At 37.8% G+C, this 21,093-nt stretch overlaps 2 protein-coding genes across 2 annotated transcripts; one reads left to right on the top strand and one right to left on the bottom strand.

Moving 5' to 3' along the window:
- Positions 1 to 242: 242 nt before the first annotated feature.
- On the top strand, positions 243 to 9,993 carry gls2b (glutaminase 2b (liver, mitochondrial)). Its single transcript, XM_081705786.1, is given in 21 exon segments — positions 243 to 301; positions 476 to 575; positions 1,257 to 1,352; positions 1,354 to 1,379; positions 2,921 to 3,050; positions 3,143 to 3,222; positions 3,528 to 3,572; positions 3,574 to 3,677; positions 4,247 to 4,262; positions 4,264 to 4,300; positions 5,251 to 5,281; positions 5,374 to 5,467; positions 5,549 to 5,615; positions 5,705 to 5,755; positions 5,935 to 6,111; positions 6,306 to 6,437; positions 8,211 to 8,272; positions 8,424 to 8,500; positions 8,627 to 8,639; positions 8,641 to 8,675; positions 8,769 to 9,993. Coding segments are annotated over 21 exon segments (1,515 nt in total). The 3' UTR covers positions 8,852 to 9,993.
- Positions 9,994 to 15,827: 5,834 nt separating this feature from the next.
- Positions 15,828 to 19,833, bottom strand: cela1.6 (chymotrypsin like elastase family member 1, tandem duplicate 6). The gene is made up of 8 exons (XM_081705371.1): positions 19,772 to 19,833; positions 18,887 to 18,984; positions 17,783 to 17,883; positions 17,424 to 17,549; positions 17,047 to 17,183; positions 16,581 to 16,723; positions 16,299 to 16,448; positions 15,828 to 15,967 (listed from the first exon to the last, which is right to left on the bottom strand). Exons 1-8 carry the CDS (start codon positions 19,809 to 19,811, stop codon positions 15,956 to 15,958), a joined length of 807 nt encoding a protein of 268 aa, XP_081561497.1. The 5' UTR covers positions 19,812 to 19,833; the 3' UTR covers positions 15,828 to 15,955.
- Between the last annotated feature and the right edge of the window lie 1,260 nt (positions 19,834 to 21,093).

The following is a 21,093-nucleotide window of genomic DNA, read 5'->3' as shown; positions in this document are numbered from 1 at the left end:
GAACGTCGCACTTGCGCGCGACCACTCGACTGCGCTTTTTTTTTTTCGTGACGTAAGTGAACTGTTCGCTGACTGTCGAGAAACGCTCGTTGTATTTATTTATTTTTACTACACCTGGCCTGTTACTTCTTATGTTAAAGTGGATGATGCACAGTTTTAGGACCTTACGGTCGACTAACTTTGGAGTCGTTGAGTTTCTTGTTACAGGATTTTCTAAAACAAGCTTTTGGGTTGTTACTACAATGGTTCGTGCAGTTTCTCAAGACAGAAGATGTAATTCCATACCGGGTCTTCAACACAGGTTTACCTCAGTAAAGAGCATGTTGTACTGTACATCTACCATTAAACCTGTAAGTCTACTTACCTTATTCAGTGTAGACTTGTAGGTTTTAATTGGCCTTCATGTCAACAAGAGCGTTACAAAGCCTAAGCTGTAAAAACACATATGTTGACATTTTAATTTATGACTACACAGTGATAGAAAAGATGAAGGCCTTTTCTCAAGAATGGAATATTTGCTTTTCTAAACTATAACGGATGGAGAGGAGAAGGTCTCCATCTCTCAGTTAATTGCTGTGAGTACAAACGGATGGTTGAACACCGCACGCAGAACTCGTTACCACTGTCTGTAAACCTCACCGGTGGGCTATCGCTGTCCTGGATGCGATCGCAGTTTGAGTTGCTGTGATCTTAAATGGGGTTCCCCTGTAAGGCCTCATACGCTATAAATAGGTGAGTTTTAAATATTTAGCTCAATGAAGCTGAGTAACAGAATAAATCTAATTGATATTTTAGTCTAATTTTAAACGTTGTGGTTAAAGAAACACGTTTACTTAAACAAGATATAAATTTACCTCTATAATATAGATGTAGAATTTAGAGGTAAAGATATAATATAGAGGTAGAGGAAATGGTAGGGTAATGTGTTAGGAAAACTTGTCATCAATAATGAAATAATTTTGTGAGACTGATGGAACTGAAAATAGGGTTGAAAGCTCACTGAAAATTGGTCAATTTTCTGTCTAAAGGGACTAAGCTTTATTTAGCTTCAGATGGGTTTCATACAATAAACTGAAGAAACATTTTAGGTTAATGTTTCTTATTATAATGACTGTATTCATACTTAGTCATTTCAAATACAAATGCAAACCTATATTTTGTGGTGCTGATCACACCTCATAGAAGGCTATGATGCTCTTTTAAGGAAGAACAGGTGCATTACAGAGAGAACCATGCTGTGTTGATTTCTCACTCAGGCTCTTAAAAGCACTGGACTGCTAACCTCTGACCCTCGTCTTCGGGACTGCATGGAAAATCTGCGACAAGCTGTCCAGGAATCTGTCAGTGAAGTCAACGATGGACCGGGAGCTCTTCCGCAAGTGAGTGCTACTCACACATCTCTTATTCTTTCTCTCATGCTCCTATACATAATTCAAGGATGACTTGTTAGAGAAGAGCTGTTCATGACCTCATAGCAACAAATGCTTATTAAACTTCTATTCGATGCTTTGTTGTTAAGGTCTTGGATAGATATTCACAGTGCAATGGAGATGGTTTGAAATAAGGTATGTGTGCATACTTACAGCACAGAGTGTGCACTTTCAAAGCCAGTACATTTGCTATATTAACATATAGAGATAGATGACAACCAGTCTGGAACTCTGGCGGAAAACGTGCTCACACAAACCCCAGTCACCCAAGAGTGGGCAAAGCTCATAAAGCTTAAAATACAGAATTCTTTTGTTTTTGTTGGACTGATTTATGATTGTTTTCATTAAGACAGCATTTACAAACTAATCACAATGTAGAGTATGAAGCTGAGCTTACTCCAAAGGAAGATTAAACTTGTACAGGCTTTATTGACCCCTTTGATGTGATAGCTATTATGAGGTTAATAAGTGGGTTCTTTATTACTAGGTCTTTTTCTTGTTACATACTGAACGCTGATGTACAGTCAAGCACACAGATTAAGTTGATTTAATATGTGAATTATAATACATTGCTACTTTGAAATTTAAGGATAAACCTGTTTAGATACACAAACACAGTCAATAAGACACACTCAGTATGACATGGCATGAGTGTGCCTGTAATTGTATCGGAATTACATTTCAGTGCCAGAGCAATGGAAGAATGTAGATTCTATCTTCTTCACATCCACATATCTAATTAAAGTTCTCTGTATCATAGTGTATGCAGACATGTAATATATGTGTTATATACATACATGTTGCATATACATGTGTTATATGCATACATGTTGCAGGAGAGTGCTCTGTCCAAACTGAGTGCTCTGTCCAAACTGAGGAAAAGAAAACAGGTGCATAGAGAAAAATATATATATATGCAAGATAAATATATATATTGTACATACATAGAATATATATATTTATCTTGCATATATATATTTTTCTCTATGCACTCCTGTTTTCTTTTCCTCAGTTTGGACAGAGCACTCTCCACCATTTCACTGCGAGTTATACTGTGTATGACTATGTATGTGACAAATAAACCGAACTTGAATGTTGTGTTTATTTGCTTATGTTGCCTAATTAATACTGAATATGTCTTATTAAATCAAACTTATTAGTGACCCTCAGCAGGTTATGTCCATTTTAGAGGTTTAGTGGTGGGAGTATTTATAATAGATAGTGGAGACATACTTTGCTGTGTGTCTAAATGATTCAAATGTGAGTAATGAAAATGATTGAATTAAAGCGTAATTATGAAAGAAAATTATTAGTTCTTTCTCATGCATTTTTAAAAGTGTACATCAAACCTCTTTTGTTGATAATATGTCTTATTTTTTGAGATATACAACTGACCACATACAACCAGTAAAAAAGAAACTGCTTAGTTACTAGATAGGTCTTGACATGAATGTAAGAATCATATGATCATACCATTATGTTTATGTCAGGTGTGTAGGTGGGAACATTGTCCTGCTGTCACAGGCCTTTAGAAAGAAATTCATAATTCCTGAGTTTTTAGCATTTGTTGCCATCATAAACCAGATCTAGAACACGGTGAAACAGTGAAACGATGGGCTAGTAAGTATTTGTGTTATTCTTTTAATTATGTTTTTCTTTATCCTTTGCTAAAATCAAAGTTAGATTAATCCAAAATGTGTTTTGTGTGTCAGGTAGCAGATTACGTTCCACATCTTGCCAAATTTAGTCCTAATCTGTGGGGGATGTCGATATACACAGCAGATGGTCAGAGGTAAAAAGATGAATTCCTGTAACAGATGCCATTGTAGCACTAGTCTGTAGCACTAAAATTCTGACTCACCCTAAACTCACAACAGTTAAATTAAAATGAATGAATGAATAAATGAATGAATGAATGAAGGAAAGAAATCAGAAGGAATAAAACAGAAGTGACTAATTTCTTAGTGGAATAACAGTTAGCAATGTGACTGATATCTCTATGTGAGGAACTAGGTTTTATACTGGAGTAAGATACCTCACTGCTTTTATAGCAGAAAGTGAGAGAATTCTAAATTTCAAAATTCTACATCTTGGCAGGCACTCAGTGGATAACACCAAAGTGCCATTGTGCCTGCAGTCTTGTGTATGCTGTCGCTGTACACGAGCACAGGACCGTGCATGTGCACCGATTCGTGAGCAAGGAGCCTAGAGGGTTCAAGTTCAACAAGCTGTCCCTTGATGAAGATAGTACGTTAACACCTATTCTGTTAGGCTATTACTACAGCAACAACAACTACTACTACTGTCCTTTGCATCTGGAAACGAAAGGGTAGAATTAACTTTAAGATTTCATTTATTCTCCCAAACAAGCAATTGTTTTTGTTTTTTTTAATGTGAATATTTATGAGAAATATTCTGCTTCTCAGTGTTTGGAGACCCCTTGACACTATGGGGACACAACTCTGTGGTGGACTTGAAAGGAGCAGTGCTTGTACCTCGACCCCACTATGAATAAACAAACATTTAGAAAGAGTAAATTTAAACATCAAACATCATTGCCCATTTAAACAAATTCTATCCAACCTCAAGAATATAGCTATATAACTGTGTATTAACCATCTGGGGTCCAAAGTTATTTTTTGTTTTTGTAATTAATTTCTAGTTTTTTGTATATAGTATTGTCGATTCTATTTTAATTAGAAGATCATATATTTCTGCAAACAATAAATGGTGGGGAAAGGGATTGTTATGTGATTAACATTTTAAAAATTATTTTAATTAATTGTTGTTTGTTTATTTTTGTATTTAATTGTCAGAAAAACCTCACAATCCTAGGAGCAGGAGCAATTGTCATCAGCTCTCTTATCAAGGTAAAAAAAAACGCTTTGATTGCTGGTGTTCTATGTCTCTGTTACTAATACCACAGTCAAACCTAGCTCTGATTCGACAATCTGGATCTCCATCACGTGCTGTAAGTAAGCTTCCCCAGTGACACTGATTTAGGTGCTTTCAGCATGTATCCTGTGATAAATACACTGGCCAAACAGAAAAGGACAAAAGGACAAGATTTTCGATGTTACTAGTTGGCAAGATCACTAAGATCTAGTTGGCAAGATCTTAAGTCACAAAACAAACGTATATTTTGACATGTCCCTTTTTTTGGTTGTGTTGGTGTGTGGGTATGTGTATGTTTGCATACACATTTCTGTGTGTGTATGTGGGCTGTGAGAGTATGAGGGGAGTGAGGGGTGTGAACATGAGGGCAACTGACCAGCCAATTAAAGCACATGTTTATAGGCGGTATGTGCTTGTTATTCTATCTCAGATCGAAAGTAGGTTACAGTAGGCAGGTTTAATAAATACACAGGCCGACTTGAATCCAAGTTCTTGACTTGGACACTGTTTTCTATACTGGGCACAAGTGAGCACTGAATGAATGGGGCTTCTAAACAGTTATTTAATATAATGTTGAAGTAGCATTTAATGGCTATGAAGGAACTTGCAATAACACAAAAACTTGTATACATTATGATAATTTGTTAAGAGAAGTCATACAAACCCTAAGAATGCAAGCTAACTTAGAGTGCCTTTTGGCAGATCTTTCAAAAATATTTTAATGTGCATTCTCATAGTGCATATTGTGAACTTTAATAGTGCACTGAAACATCAGCAAGAATTTCACAGTGTTTTAATTTAATTGCTTGGTGGTGTTGAATTATCTTATGTATATGTCATTTCAGATGTATGTATTCAGTTGTATACCACCCAGTATTACTGTAGAATGTTTTATTCATGCACGTTACCTTTCTCTCCTTCCCAGCCTGGGTCACACAAAGCAGAGAAATTTGACTGTTAATAACTCAACAGCAAACGTGACAGAAATGACTTTTTTGGTTTCTGAATAGTTTATTAAAATATGTTTATTGACACTTATGTAAAATAGATTTTGAACTAAGTCATTCTGTTGGCATTCTCCAGCTTATGGACTTTGTGAAGAAAATGGTAGGAATGGAATATGTTGGCTTTAGTAATGCCACGTGTGTTCACCTTTGCATTTTCTTGCTGTTCATAACCTTGTTTGTATTGATTCTGTGTATTGCAATTACTGTGTTGTACAGGTTCCAATCAGAAAAGGAGACAGGAGACAGAAACTTTGCAATAAGCTACTATCTCAAAGAGAAAAAGGTTCATACAGTAATTGGCATGTTTTTCAAGCTTTTGCCTAAACTGCCTAATATAAATAGTACTGCTTGCATCCCTGTGTCTGTTTGCAGTTTTTTCCTCGTGGGGCAGATATGATCGATGCTCTTGACTTTTACTTCCAGGTGAGCTGGACTAATTACTGCACCATCCTCCTCACAAAGTGCCTGTAACACAGCTTTGTCATTTAAGTGTGCCCTCTTCTCTATAAGCTTTTGGGCCATTCTGGAAATTACTGTAATGACTGCACATGTCCAACTACCATACATTCATACACAGCCACTGACCCTGTACCCCCCACCAGCTGTGATCCATCGAGGTGACATGCGAGTCAGGCAGTGTGATTGCAGCCACACTGGCTAATGGGGGCATCTGCCCTATCACGGGTGAACGTGTGCTGAGCAGCGAGGCCATGAAGAACACCCTCAGCCTCATGCACTCATGTGGCACGTATGACTACTCCGGCCAGTTCGCCATCCATGTGAGTCACTGATTTGCTTTTCTTAAGGACCCAACAAAATCCCCAAGCTTTGGCATTGGTCATTTTGTGTCCAGCTGGGCTTAAATGGGCACCTCTTTAAAGTAATATATTTTGATATTTGGTCCCTCGTGTGTATTGTGAAAATGACATGAAGAGGCAACCAAGAGGCTTTTTTATATCTTCTTATATTTCAGATGGGATTACCTGCAAAGTCAGGGGTGTCTGGGGTTGTGTTGTTAGTAGTCCCCAATGTGATGGGGGTCTGGTGTTGGTCACCACCTCTGGACAAGGTGGGGAACAGTGTAAGGGGCATCCAGTTCTGCCAGGTAAACTTTAAACCTGATACGTTTTTAATATAATATGCAACGCGCTGTTATAGTTAAAAGATTTATACAGGCCAATTGAATGGACTGTTTTACTGCCTTCTGTATTAACAATATCTTTATTCAGGAACTGTTGTCTTTGTTGTATGTATGATGATGACAGGGTGAGAAGCCAAAGTTATAGTTAGATAGTTTGGCAAAATTGGAACGTGTTGTTTTTTTAATTCAACCCTGGTGTTCCACTGCACTGAGGATTTGTGCCTGCTCTGTCCCACCTGACTATACTCACCAGCTCATGATCATGTGTGTAATCAGGTAAGCTAGAAAATGGGAATTGTGCAGGGCAACAGGGCAGTACAAACCGCTTGGCCGAGGGAGATTCTGTCCAGCAGATGGCACTGTTGCTCTGTCCTAGTGAATCCTGCCTAATTTTAAAAGCTGAAGGCAAAATAAGAGGACATATTCTGCGCAGTAAATGGGTGCTTACTTATAATAGTGAAGCTAAGCTAAGAAAATATTAAATTAAGAATATTTTGCAGCATGACTAAGTCTTGCTCAAAATCTTAATTTACCTGCTAATATAATAAACACATTTAGCTTAGTGTGATAAAACAGAATTCTTACAGTGCACATATATAATTCAACAATATCAGTGCCAGTTAAAGGTCTACTTCTTAAAAGTTAAAAGTTTACCTTCTCTTTCTTTCTTTTTTCTGCTTTTCCTATTTTACATTTTTTGAATCTTTAAAGTAGCTACTCACTGCCTTGACAACAGTTTTGCACACTTGCCAGTCTCTCTACCAGCTTCATTAGCTGCCATCCCAGGATGCTTTTCCAGCAGTTTGCTCTGGCACTTGCTGGCTTAGGAACTACAGTTCTAGATGAAAAATACATGTTGAGGAGGCATATGACAAAATATATTACATTTTTTTTTTGCTTGTTTGTTTTTGTTTTTGAAATAAACTCATACATAGTGAATCTCCCATCTCCACCAGAGGTCCTCCTCCCTTGGATATTAACCATTGCCGCAGCTACAGTTCAATCACACAAACCTGTCCCCCATTCATACACATCAGATTCCTTACAACACTGCCACTCACGCTGACACTCATCGTATTGCTGGTGAAGCATTGTCAGGTTGTCATTACTCTCCTAATCCTGAGTATCTTGAATGTTTGTTATGTTTTTTGATTTTGGCTACCCTCTTGGCTTTGTGTTTTTTTGGATTCAGTTTTTGGATTTCTTTGTGTTATTTAACCTCTGACTCCTTTTTTAGCCGGTAACTTCCTTTGTGTACTGCGGTTGTGTTCTTACATCTGTTGTCTGTTCTTTAATAAAGCTGCTCATCGATCAGGCAAACCTGGCACTTCGTGGTCACATAAACTTTTAGAATTAAAATAAAATTCAAACATCAGCCCTTAGATCAGAATGTATTTAGGATTATGGAAAGATATACATTCAGGTGTGTTTTGACTGCTGTTTGATTGATGTTTGACTGCTGACGGCTGAGTATTTTTAGTCCATTTTGCATTGCCTTCATGTGAATTAACTATTATACCTGGATGTCCCTTTATTTGTTTTCTGATTTAACTATTTGTAGACTTGAGGTGGTCTGCTTGTAGTGACAGATTGCACATTAATACACCTTTCAGTGAATCTTTTTGGTGGCTTTTTTCTTGTTGGACAGAAACTCCTCTACATTAAGTACATTACATGGTAATTTAACTTCAGTACCACTTTCCTTCAGTCTTTATTTGATCAACTGTTTTTATTTAGAACAAGTCTGTGATGAACCTGATGTTTGCAGCTCAGAGTGGAGATGTTTCAGCCCTCAGGCGGTATGCTAATTCATGAGCAATCGCAGCTGTTCAGTGTTTCATTACTAGCCTCACTTTTTAATAGAGCTATGTTGGTTTCTTTGTGACTATTTAGATGTTTTTTTTTTTCATGTTGTGCATTTTTTAATTGTATATAAAATTTTTTTTAAAGGTTTGCTCTGTCATCCATGGATTTAGACCAGAAGTACTAAGACTGTCGTACAGCAATTCATGTTGCTTCTACTGAGGGTTCATTTTAATAAATACATATTACTTAAAAAAAAACCCCACACATTTATGTATGTTTTTGTAAACCACTGTGAATATTCTTAAAAATCTTAGCATGAAATGTTGGCTTTGATGTTTTTTTTTCAGGCCAAGTGGATGTTGACATGCAAAGTGAACCCCTTTGTGAAAGACAGGTGAAAGAGATTTAATGTTTCCAATCTCCTCTTTATCAGAATTGGCTTTTTGCTTCATCGAATTATAGTAAATCCAGTTCCTGTGTGTAAAGGTGGGGGAAACATCCCTCTGGATGATGTGGTGCAGTTTGGCCATGCGAGTGTGGTGAAGATCCTGCAGAAGTACCATCAGACCTGAACCGGTACCATCAGTATGGACGTGTCTCAGGCTAGGCCAGATCACACTGACCAACCCAAACTCAACTCAGTCGAGGGTACAATATGAACTGCTAATTGGGATTGAGGAGCTTCTGTCTGCCTCACCTTAAAATGCCTTTTTTTTTTGCAGTCATGTAGTTTATAAGAGCTATTTATAAGTGGTGCAAGAAGTTTTTATTCTGTTGTTTAAAGCACTGCTTATATAGATCAAACATATGCAGAGTAAACTCATGATTCTTCAGACTACAGCCCTTTTGGTTTGTAAATCTACAGTCATGGCTATGGGTATGTAGGAGGCAGAGTACCTCTTAATTGTATTCACAGTTCCCACTGTGGTCACAGAGTGTACCTTAATACCTGTAGCACACCTTCCATCACTCACTTTGGGGTTTTTTACATATGCCTCTGATCCATTGGCATGTTAATTTACCCCCCAAAAATCCCAGTTTATAGTTATAGCCCTCAGGTAAAAGATTTTAATGTGTGAAAGAACTCATGAAAAGCCATATGAAAATCTGATTTGTCTTTGTTTGATTTTTAATATTCCAAAACAAGAGAAAGTATATATTTTTGTTTATCTAGGCTAAGAAAATACTGCATACTTTATATTTTTTTTACAGTAAACATTTATTTTCAAAATTGTTCAATAACTCTTCAAATGAGTGTAAATGATCATATAATACAACTGTCACTTTGATCACATAACATGCCATGTATGAGAGAATATTTTCTTAAACAAATTTTTCAGGCTATTGGAACAGAACTCCAAATATTTAGAATGAATTGGAAGTGCTGGGCAAAGCTCTGACCTGTAGCTGTCAAAAAAGGCAATAATACTGAGTCTGTCTGACTGATCTGAGATTCAAATTTTCTACTCCTGATTGCCATCTGTATGTTTAAATAAATAAATTAAGATGACATTATCGATCAGTGGCAAATACAATTATGTGTGTAATGTATATTTTGTCTATTTGAGTTTTGATTGATGTATGCAGAAACAATGTGATAAAGGATTTTTGCTTTGCTAAAGATTTTATTTATAGTATTTACAGATCTCTATATGGTTATGTTGGTCTTTATCGAGGACAGTATTAAAAAATTGTAAGGATGCTTGAAATAAAATAAAACATTCATAATTGTACTATATTGTGATATTAAATGTTATTTGTGCAAATAAACAAATACAGTGGCAGTTTTTATTTGGTTTCTTCTTTCCCTCTGAGAGTAGGTGGGATTTTATACCACCTCTAGGTGGATAATAGTAGTTGTGAAGTCTGATCTAGAAGTTCATTAATAATAATAACAGAAGATAATGCTAAATTTGAACATATTTTAATGTGAAGTGCTATCAGACCCAACATAATTGAACTTAACTGCATCTCTGGGATATGCCTTATCTTTACTAGGTTGTTTGTATTTTATGATCTGCAGGTAATAATTGTAACCATAACAGCCAGCCAGCTACTCCAGACAGAAACATGGATAATGGGAACCTACACTATGGGGCCAAAAGTATGTGAACACCTGACAATTAAAAAAAAGTATGTGGACAGTTCAATTCTAATGAACAAGCAGGAACATTCTGGAGACTTGGCAAACTGGTATGGCATACAAACTCATCATCTGGACTCAATGATGTTTGTCGGTGAATACTGTTTTTTTTGCTCCGGGCCTTATATGTAGATTTTACATCATTCACGTGAATGTTAGTTCAACCCCCTTAAAAGACATCTGAATTATAAATGACACTGACAGATTGTTCCAGCCAGTACGTTTAAAGGCAACCACTATACTCTTAAAGTAAATTTTCCAAGTTATTTTCTCAACAGATCATCAAAAAGTTTAAACTGAACAAAAAAGCTGGTTGCATAAGTATTCAACCCCTTCAGTCTAGTACTTGTTGGAAATCTTTTTTTAATTTACATTTTTTAAATTTAATTTAATTTTTTTTTTTTTTTTAACAAAAACAGCTTTCAGTCTGCCAAGCCTGTTTTAGCATTCTTCAGTATCTCCCTATGTTTGTACCATCCATTTGTCCTTCAGATTTAACAAGATGCCCAGTTCCCACCAAGGAAAAGCATCCCCATAACATGATGCTGCTCCAGTGTACTTCACTGTTGGGTTGATGTTATTTGAAGAATGGACCCTGTTATGTTTGTCATACGTAGTGCTGAATTTTGGCCAAACACCTACACTCTGATGTTTTCTGACAAACTCTGGACACTCCAGCAAACTCTGGACATGCTTAGATTTGTTTTTTCTTCAGTGATGGTTTCTTCCTAGTGACCCTCCAATACAGGCCAGCTGTATGCAGAGCTCTTTCTATCATTGACAGGTGGACCTTCACTCCAGTTTTAGCCACCGAACTCTGTAGCTCATTCAAAGTGATCATTGGCCTCTCTGTGGCTTCCCCAAAAGACCCCTTCTTGATCCAATGCTGAGATTTGCGGGATGGCCTTGTCTAGGCAGTGCCTTGGTGATATACTGCAGCTTCCATTTCTTTGCAATTGATCCAACAATGCTCACTAGGATATCCAAACACTTTGATTTTATTTTGCAACTTTTTCTTACCTTCTGCAGAGGGCTTGATTACTTATGCAAACAGCTTTTTTGTTTTTTACTCTTTGCCACAAAATATTTTCTAACATCAATATCACTTTAAATGAATTCAATTTGACAACTCAGGTGACATAAAAGCATTAAAACATAATAATGATCACAAAGAACAGCATGCCATGCCCTAGTACAACTAAAAAGTACTTGCTGGTCTTCTGGGCTTTTGGCCCACCACAGACTGGCAGACCTGCTTCAGGTTATCAGGAAGACATCCTACAGCTGCAAACATAACACTGCACAAAAAGTCACTAAGGCAGAAGCAGCAACAATGGTCCAAAAATAATACTGGGATTACAGGCAGCTTCCACTTAAGTATGAAGTGCTAAATTAGTTAAACTAGGACACACAGGTATCTGGCAACAATATGATACCCTGTTCTCATTCATTCTGAGTGGGGCCCCAGCTGGTCGTAAGGCAGGGGTTGGTTGAAGAATGAGCACCTGACCAGAGGAAGGTGCAGAACCCATCTGCGCGTAGGAATTGAAGAATGTGTCAGTGGACAGCAATGTCATATCTAGGATTAGGGAAAATAGCCCCTGAGTCTTGTGAAACTTGAAAATACATATTTATTAGCTCATATAATGTCAGGCTGCAGTATAATATTTACTTACTATAATACTTTATTATTCTTATTTAATCTTTTAAATGTGTTCCTCAAATGCTATGCTTCAGCAATGAAGATGTAATGCAACATTGCAAGTTACTTACTCACTTCATATACTGTTGGAATTCTAGTTGGGGTGAATGTTGACAAATCTAAAAGAGATGTATTGCTCTTTTCTTTCATGCTGTGAAATCTATCCAGGAGTTTCACTTTTCCTATAATACTGTTCCTATATTATTATGCATTTTGGGCATGCAACAACACTGAACCAAAGCCCTAGAGGGCAAAACAACAGTGTTGAGTAGAAGATATGCTGATGTAAGTATGCTTAGGTCAAATCTACCAGCACCCACACAAACAGTTCCCTACCCACTTGAATTAATATGTCCTGCCTTCAGAAAAGTATAAACAAATGAAAACAAGATGCATCATACCTGTCCACCCAGTGGACAGCAGTCTTCAACCACCCTCTCCTGATCTGGTCTTTCTACCACCCACAACTCTTCTCCATACTTCTTTCAGGGAGCACTGCCAAAATACAAAGCACACATGAAGCACTCAGTAACCAAACCCCGCAAAGACGCAGCAGGTCCACCTGTTCAGGTTTCTTCAACTTACACCTGACAACTTTGTTGTGCTATATCCTGTATTCAGAAGGCTTACCCAAGTAGCCAAGTACAGCATGAAGGAGTAGTGCAATAGGATGATTCCTACATCACCATTTGATGCCTCTATAGTGGACAATCAGAAAGAGGCAGAACACATCCTGCAGACATACACTGTACCAAGCAGTGGGGATTAGACAGTATGAACATGTCCTGTCATGACTTCTGTGACAAGATGGCTATGGGTTTTTTGGTTTAATTGGTGAATAGTATGCAGTATAGTTACTGCACATTATTACATAATAAAAATATTTCACTACAGGTATTATGTTCATAGTCTTTCATATTTATTTATGACAAAATCAACTAAAATCATGTATTCATGAAAAGCAACTACACAACAAAAAACAGAACACTAAATTGTTTACTGCCACATATTTGTACACAGTTACTGGAATGATTAAAAATTGAAATGTTATGATTATCATAACGATAAGTGCTCTGTATCCTCTCATAGTAGACAGATGACCAAGGACAGTGCACCTCCCCTGGGAACTTTGATGTCATATTATCATGTGAAATATGAACTGTCGCAATAGGGAACAAGTACTTTGCAGCATTCCAGATCAATATAAATACACACTGGTGGATCAGAGCTGTAATAAGAGCTGACAGTGACTAAATTGGTAGGAAACCTGGAAACCCTAATGTTATACTGCCACTGAAACACAGACTAACAAAATGTACTAAAATTGCTTGGTAAATGATGCAAAAGATGTCTAATACTGTCAGTCTTATTTTGAACTATTCTTTGCTGCTGATAGGTAGATGCAGGAAGCATATGTGAGACCAATAAGGGGAGGAGAGTATAAACAGGTGGCTAAACAAGGAACAGAACCAAAACAAAGGAACACATAACAGGTTATTAAGGGAACCACGACAGATAGTTCTATGTGTTTGGTTAGTGTAGGATTTTATTTGGCTCCTCACTCTCTTTTGAACCCTGCTTCAAATCAAATCATCTCCACAGTATTGCTAGTCTTATGCCTATGCTCTCCAAACAAGATGCTTAGACTCTAGTTCATGCTTTCATCACCTCCCGTCTTGAGTACTGCAACTCTTTCTTCACTGGCATCCTAAACAAAACCATCTGCTCACTTGTATGTTCAAAATTCAGCTGTGAGATTTCACCTACATGTTAAAAAATCAGCCCGCATCACCTATTCTATATCATTTACTTTGGCTCCCTGTCCCTGAATGCATTCAGTATAAACTACTTCTGCTTACATACAAAGCTCTGCACCTCCCTACCTATCTGAATGCCTACACTCCTGGTGCAGGTCTCCTCTCCATCCCCAAGTTTAGACTGGTCTCTGTAGGAAGCAGATCTTTTAGTGTCATGGCTCCAAAATTATGGAACACTCTACCTCAATCTCTTCCTCTCTGTTCTTCACTTCTTTTTCTTCTCTGTACTGTTATTGTAAAGGGACCTTGCGTTTGAAAAAGGCACTAAATAGATTACACTAATTATTTATTATTATAAATAATAATATTATTATTATTTATAAGTATAACAGAAATATTACTAACTTCCTGGCTTAGATAAAGCTATAGTAACAATGACAAGCTATATGTTCAACTACTTATTGTACAGTATATGAAAAACCCCGGATAGCTGCAAAGGTAATGTGTGATTTAGTAAATCAAGTGCTTCAAGACAAATGGTGGGAACATATTTTACCATCACCAGTAGATCTGCAGATAGGCCTTTTCACTACAATCAAGTGTAATATATAATTTGGTGTTTGGCTGATGAAGTTGAAAATTAATGTTCCACTGGCTTCTCTGGAATATCCCATGAGACTCTACCTCTGTCTTGCTAGGTTAGGATATGGGATCAGAGAAGGGGATGGCATTGGGTTATGTTGTTGTCATGGCTGACAAATCATTCTGTGATCACTCGTGGTGTGTAGATGGGGTGCATTATCACCATTAGAGAGGTTTCATTTCAACCTGGGGGGACTGCTCACTCCACCCAGCCTACACATTATATGAGTAGTGTGAATTATTAAAGGAAGGGGTGACTTTCCCCTGTCCAAAAATTATGCCAATGGTAGGATACTACAGTAATCACTAATAGTAAAGTAGCTGCATTCACATGTTATTTGAGTCCCTCATTTACTTGTTTGTTCAATCTATCTATTGTTGTATCCATAATCTATATACAAATTCATTATACATGCATGTAAAAATGGTCAAACATTTGCAAACCCACAAGTTAACTCTTTTTTTATTTATTTATTTTTTTTTACATTTGATGCTCAAATTTCAACATGCTGCCTCAGTAATGTTCACTAACAGCATGTTCTCAGCCCACTTCCGGGAATATCTCAGAAGGTCCACATTTTTGCTGCAACAGAAGGCCCCACTATACCAGGTATTCAGTGTTAGTAATTGTTTGATTCCTGAGATGAATATAGAGCAAAATATGTGGATGGTTTAATGGATCCTGAAGACTGGGTTGAGAAATCCAAACATAGATTTACCAAATTTGGAGGCACTCCACAAACTGCACATCATGTATTTTGCACATTAAATGTCATAAGACATGGAAATTATGTACTGTGGCTTGTTAACTCTCCCTCCTGTAGGGAACATCTGTTTATTTCTCCTACTTTACATCAGGAGCCAAGAAGTAACATTCGCTCAAAGTTTAATGACCATCATTTTGTACTGCCAGAACTGTTTGCATGCTTTCCACATAGTTTAGACCTCCTTAATCCAAAGTTTGTCATGTAGATTCTTTTTCAGTTTGATTTGTTGTGATGTTTCTTAGCATACGTTTTGTAAACCTTTTCGATAAGGAAAAAGCTTCATTTCAACTAGCTGAACGTATAAACCTAGCAATGGAGTGAGGAGCCAGATATGTAAAACATTTATGTGTGGAGAGTTCTGTATTTTGACAATTAAGCAATGAGAAAACGTAGAGAGAGTAAGTGGGTGTAATTGCAATGATCTATGATGTGTGATGCTGTTTCTGATCATGTGCTGTTTAATTGTTCATCACCAAAATGTGCAGTCTTTTGCCCCACCATGATATCTACTTCACTGAAGCACAATTTACATTCTAAATAAAACAAATTTCCCAGGACCAAGTTCAACTTCAACATATTTTAAGTATGTTTATTTCTTGTGTACATTTAAATGAGACATGGGGTGTCCTCTCTCATCCGCTTCAACATCACCCTCCAAATCTGATTTATCCAGCAATCTGAAGATGGGAGGAAAAAAAGCATAAATATACAAAAATACAGAAAAATACTGTATATCGATGAACACTGAAAGGCTACTGTTTGGGTTATGGTGTCAGTAGTTAATACTTTAATTGTACTTTTAAAAATGTAGCTGATGCTTTTGTAGAACCGCTTTCAAGTGCAGTATTTTAGCAGTGTTATGACTAAATCTGCATGCTTGTAAAAAGAATGGCATTAATGAAATTTACATAGCAATTAATAGATTTGGTTTTGTGACAAAAGAACAGGATTAACCTTTTGAGTGTCCTGAGGCTTACTATAAACCACTATAATAGTAAGTTCACTTACATTCTTGATCCAGCTGATGTAGGCAGACACGCGGGTGAAGACAGTCGGCTTCCTTTGGGTGTTGCAGCCCAGGGATGACACAAAGCTGGTCACTCCGTGGACCACATACTGGCCTCCCACCTGGCAGTTCAGGGGGCCACCTGAGTCACCCTGAGACAGTGAGTAAAGAGACAATATCTATTTGTACACATCAGCCTATCATGTTTGCAGTGTATTCCTAGTCCCTTAAGAAATTATTACTGGTTAAAAGCATCAGTTTAATTCTTTGTGTTGATGTCACACCTGGCATCCAGACAGGCTGGCACCCCCAGCGCACACCATGGTGGGCTTCACGGTGCTTCCCCACCAGCTGCTGCTGGAGCAAGTAGCATAGTCCACTAAGGGCAGGTAGGCCTTCTTCAGCTGGGGAGACAGCTGACCTCCAGCTGGAGATAGGACAGCCATTTAGAATAGCTCTTTATTCAACACCCCACCACCACCCACCTCCACCTCCACGGCTCTGAAGATGTAGCTGATATCTACAGCTCATACTGGCCTTCAGGCAATTCTCATTGTTCCTGTATGATGGCAATAAAAATGTTCTATTTTATTGCTGGGTATGTGGTGGAGGCTTGTGTCAGATATACACTCAATAAGCAGGCCACCATGAGCTAGACAGATGGAAATTACTTTTCCGCTTAGCCACTTAAAGACACTGTAAGCATTCAGCCCTTGGGTAATCAGCAGGGTGCCGCCGGCTTTCACTCACTCTGAGTGCGGCCCCACCCGGTAATGTAGCAGGGGTTGTTGTTGGGCAGCACCTGACCAGAGGGAGGCAGAGAACCCAACTGCACATAGGAGTTCAGTGTGGCTGCAGTGGACAGACGTAGTAGCGCAATATCGTACCTGAGACCAAAAGGAAAAGACCCCAGATTTATGACCCTGAATGTAATTGTATTCATTTTTTGAATGAGCCAAGGACCCCAAAGACTTCATCTCAAAAATATTTTATAAGTACATTCACACTGGAATGCACATCCTAATTCTGTCCCTTATTTCAGTGTATAAAATGTTATTTAATATTTAAAGTACCATTGAATAAATTAGATTTTTTATAAATAAACAAACAAATAAATGAACTTATACCCTCCAGCCACATTGTTGGAGTTCCACTGTGGGTGAATGTACACAGCACTGACGCTCATATACTGCTCCCTGCCTTCTTGCTTGTAGATGTCATGATCTCCCAGTACAACACGCCATGTTCTCTGGCTGCAAAGATTTGGAAAAACAAAATATTCAGTTGACTTTGAACATTACTTCATTTATGAAATGTATGGAGGTGAATTTGCCAAAGCCACTGGTCTGTGTAGATCACTCAACAACCATCTTTGTGCTGCAGCAAGAAACAGCAGTAAATCTCGGGTTAAGAGATCAAACTTTTCCTATTGAATCCTGATCTTTTTTGATAACCTATTGTGGGCTGGAAATTGGTTCTTTGCTACCTGTCCACGCAGTGAGCAGCAGTCATCACCCATTGCCTCCTGATTAGTGTTCCTCCACAAGTGTGGTAGTAGCTGTTACCAGACAGGTACTGGAGGGAGATCTGGGAATTTAAAGTGTAAATTTGACCACTGTGTTTACAGAACTGTGTGTTTACAGAACTGTGATATAGAGTAATATAACCTCAAGCCCTTTAGTGACTGTACAGTTGTAACCTTTGTTGGCTTTGTTGGTTTTATTTATACAAGACCTTTAATTTATTATTTTCAGTCACATTGCCCAGAAAAATAGTAGTAATTTGTATGTCTGAGAACTTTACTGCATCACCCCCATCTAAGTCACATGTCACAGTTTAGTGCTGTAAGAGGAGAAAATTCTGTTGGTTGCTCATAGGAACTTGCATTCATTCTGGATACTGCATTCAGTGCTTTACTTTATAAAAACCCACATACTATGTCTGAATATATAATTTTTTCATATTACTTTTGACTACTGTCACTGGATATGTGATTACAACAGCACAAGAACCTCTGCTACACACACACACACACACACACACACACACACACACATATATATATATATATATATTCAAAAATATTTGTGAAGTACACAAAACTTCAAAAGAAACAGGACATCATCAGCAATCAAACAAATTGCTTTGCACAGCTGATAAAGGACCCATGTCCAAAAGATCCTGTTTATCTGGAAACCTTGTGCTTCACTACAATTCATGAAAATAATAAAAGAGTACACCACAGCCATCAGAGAAACATAAGAGAGAAGTACAAAAAAACTTCGAGTTAGAAGCTGGGACATTTCCTAGTTAATGTGTAATTACCCTAGACCCTGTAGATTCCTTTTCCAGCAGCCATATTTATACAGTTCACTACTGGGTTACACAGACACTGCATATAAAATTCTAGATATTTCCTGATTATTAAAGAAAAAATAAATACATTTTACAATTATTTCTTACTTTAGCAGTGTGATGCTATTAGTAATGTGATGCCATATGTAAAACCCTCAAAGGATATAAACTACCTTGTCCAGTTAACAGTGTAGATAGTTTTATGATGACCCCTCATAGACAAAGGACAGATTACCTGCCAGGGCCAAGAGTTAGGTTTGGCCACTTCTCCACCCACAACTCTCTCCTGGATGGTCTCCAGATACCTGGGTTCAGGCTTGTCCTGTGCCAGCACTACACGTGTGAGTACAGACACGCAAACGCACACACATGCACAATTTTGATATTAAGAATTCAGTGGATGTGGATTATATGCATGACTCATATATGTGTTTTATATTTTTGCACTGGAACTCAAAAAAACAAAATCAAACAACCAACTCCGGCATACATATGTACCTGTGCACACTATGGAGCAAAAAATGCTGAACTCTTTATTGAGGATCTCTGCTCTTTTGATGCAGGCTCAACCAAGATCCACGGTTTTCAAGTTATGAAAAAAGTTATGACTGTATATCTGTACATCTGTATATATAGATTTAGATTTATACTCAATTAACCTGTTACAACAACTGTAGATATGGTACTATACAATGGATCTGTACATTCTGTAGATTGTGTACATATATACTCAACCATATACATTGTACATTGTGTATATAATCATAATATACATATATATTGTACATACATTATTAATATATTTTGTACATACATAGAATATATATATTTATCTGTATATATTTTTTTTTCTCTATGCACCCCTGGTTCTCTTCCTCAGTTTGGACAGAGCACTCTCCACCATTTCACTGCGTGTTGTACTGTGTATGACTATGTATGTGACAAATAAACTTGAAACTTGAAACTTGAAACTTGAAAGTTACGAAAAGATTCTACCATTATAGACTGGATTCTCCCATTATAGGCTGGAGATTACATGGTTAACTATTGATAACTGTGTGTGTCCCTGTTGTGCAGCTTGTGTGGTGAATGGCTCTCCAGTGGAGTGGATTTGGCTTACCCAGGGCAGCGAAGACGCTCAACAAGAGGAATCTCAGCATGATTGTGGACGATCCGGACTCACACTCTGGGACCATTCTGACCCCTTTTTATATATGGTCTGATGCGGGGAATGGGTGTGCCGGTTTTTGCAGCACTGGGTGCGTGCAGGTGTGTATGGTCCCACGGTTATCACAGCCTACCAAGGTCATTTTTGCTGACAGCACAGGGGTCATAAGCCAAGAACCCTTTCCCTGTGGTTTTCACCATCAAAACACTACGTAACCTGGTTTGGAATAAGAACAGAAGGCATTATGAATCCTTGTCTCATAGTTTGAACCTATCAGACCAAAGTAGTGTAAGGAAAGAACATATCTTAATGTGCACTGGGAAAACTGTAGCTCATTTAGTTCAACGCACTGCTGGATGTCTATTGCAGGAGCAGAGTAATGCACGTTTTTGTGTTGTAAAACATAATTTTCTAATTTAATAATTTGCTGATTCCAGTAGGAAATGATTATTACATGGTTAGCCCTATTCAAGTGATGTTTAGAAATAATATTCCATCTCCTCATGCAGCAGTATGGGATTGGATATAACTGTGAACAAGATAGCAGAAATTGGACCCTTAGCATGATACAGTGAATAAGAGCTTTGTTACTTTCAAGGTCTGAAAACCAAGGAGACACTTTTGAGCATGTAGTGGTCTTGTGGTCAAAAACCGAGCAGCGGTAAGAGAAGTGGAGGGTGGATGATGGACTCTACATCCAATACGGATGGGCTACAGTCTATGAAAGTACACTGTATGTGTACAAGTATTCCTAATAAACTGGCAGTGTGAAAATCGATTTCATCTCAAATAATTTGCCATTCATATTCTAATGGATTGGACTCATCTTCTGTCTGATGACGGAAAGGACTTTTCATATCACACTCAAAGTCTAGTTAAACTTTAACTAAACTGTAGTCGCATATGGTCAGCAGCTGATATACATTACAGTCAGCAAACAGTAGACTTTCAAACGATTATAGGTGGGTACAAGGTAGGTGTTTCTAATACATTGGCTAAACATCTCAAGAGGAGTTGACACGCACTAGGTGGGGCTAAGACACCACAGACTGCAGGGACTATGTATAAGAGAATAAGCATACATGAACCGTTCTTAATGATTCCATGTAAGCCTAGATCCTCGTCAACTGAAGGAGCTTCAAAACCTCAAATCAAAAGTGAGAACTTTCATGCTCCTCATTCAAGAATACAGTGATGGTGCAGTAGGACTGTAGGACTCTCACATAAGCTCTTATTCCTCTGGTGAACCATACCTCAACCATCAGAACCTTTCA

The sequence above is a fragment of the Electrophorus electricus genome, chromosome 22 (genome assembly GCF_041902795.1).
Source record: "Electrophorus electricus isolate QZ-2024a chromosome 22, ASM4190279v1, whole genome shotgun sequence".
In the NCBI taxonomy this organism is placed as follows: Eukaryota; Metazoa; Chordata; class Actinopteri; order Gymnotiformes; family Gymnotidae; genus Electrophorus; species Electrophorus electricus.
The sequence above is the reverse complement of the archived record's forward strand: the minus strand, read 5'-3'. Positions and strand labels throughout refer to the sequence as shown.

Excerpts from the sequence above, each read along its gene's own strand:
- cela1.6 (XM_081705371.1), bottom strand. The coding sequence starts at position 19,811 with ATGCTGAGATTCCTCTTGTTGAGCGTCTTCGCTGCCCTGG. Across the intron at positions 17,184-17,423 it reads TCCAACAATGTGGCTGGAGG|GTACGATATTGCGCTACTAC; the intron begins GTATAAGTTCAT and ends TTTTGGTCTCAG. Across the intron at positions 16,724-17,046 it reads CGGGTGGGGCCGCACTCAGA|CTGGAGGTCAGCTGTCTCCC; the intron begins GTGAGTGAAAGC and ends TCCTATCTCCAG.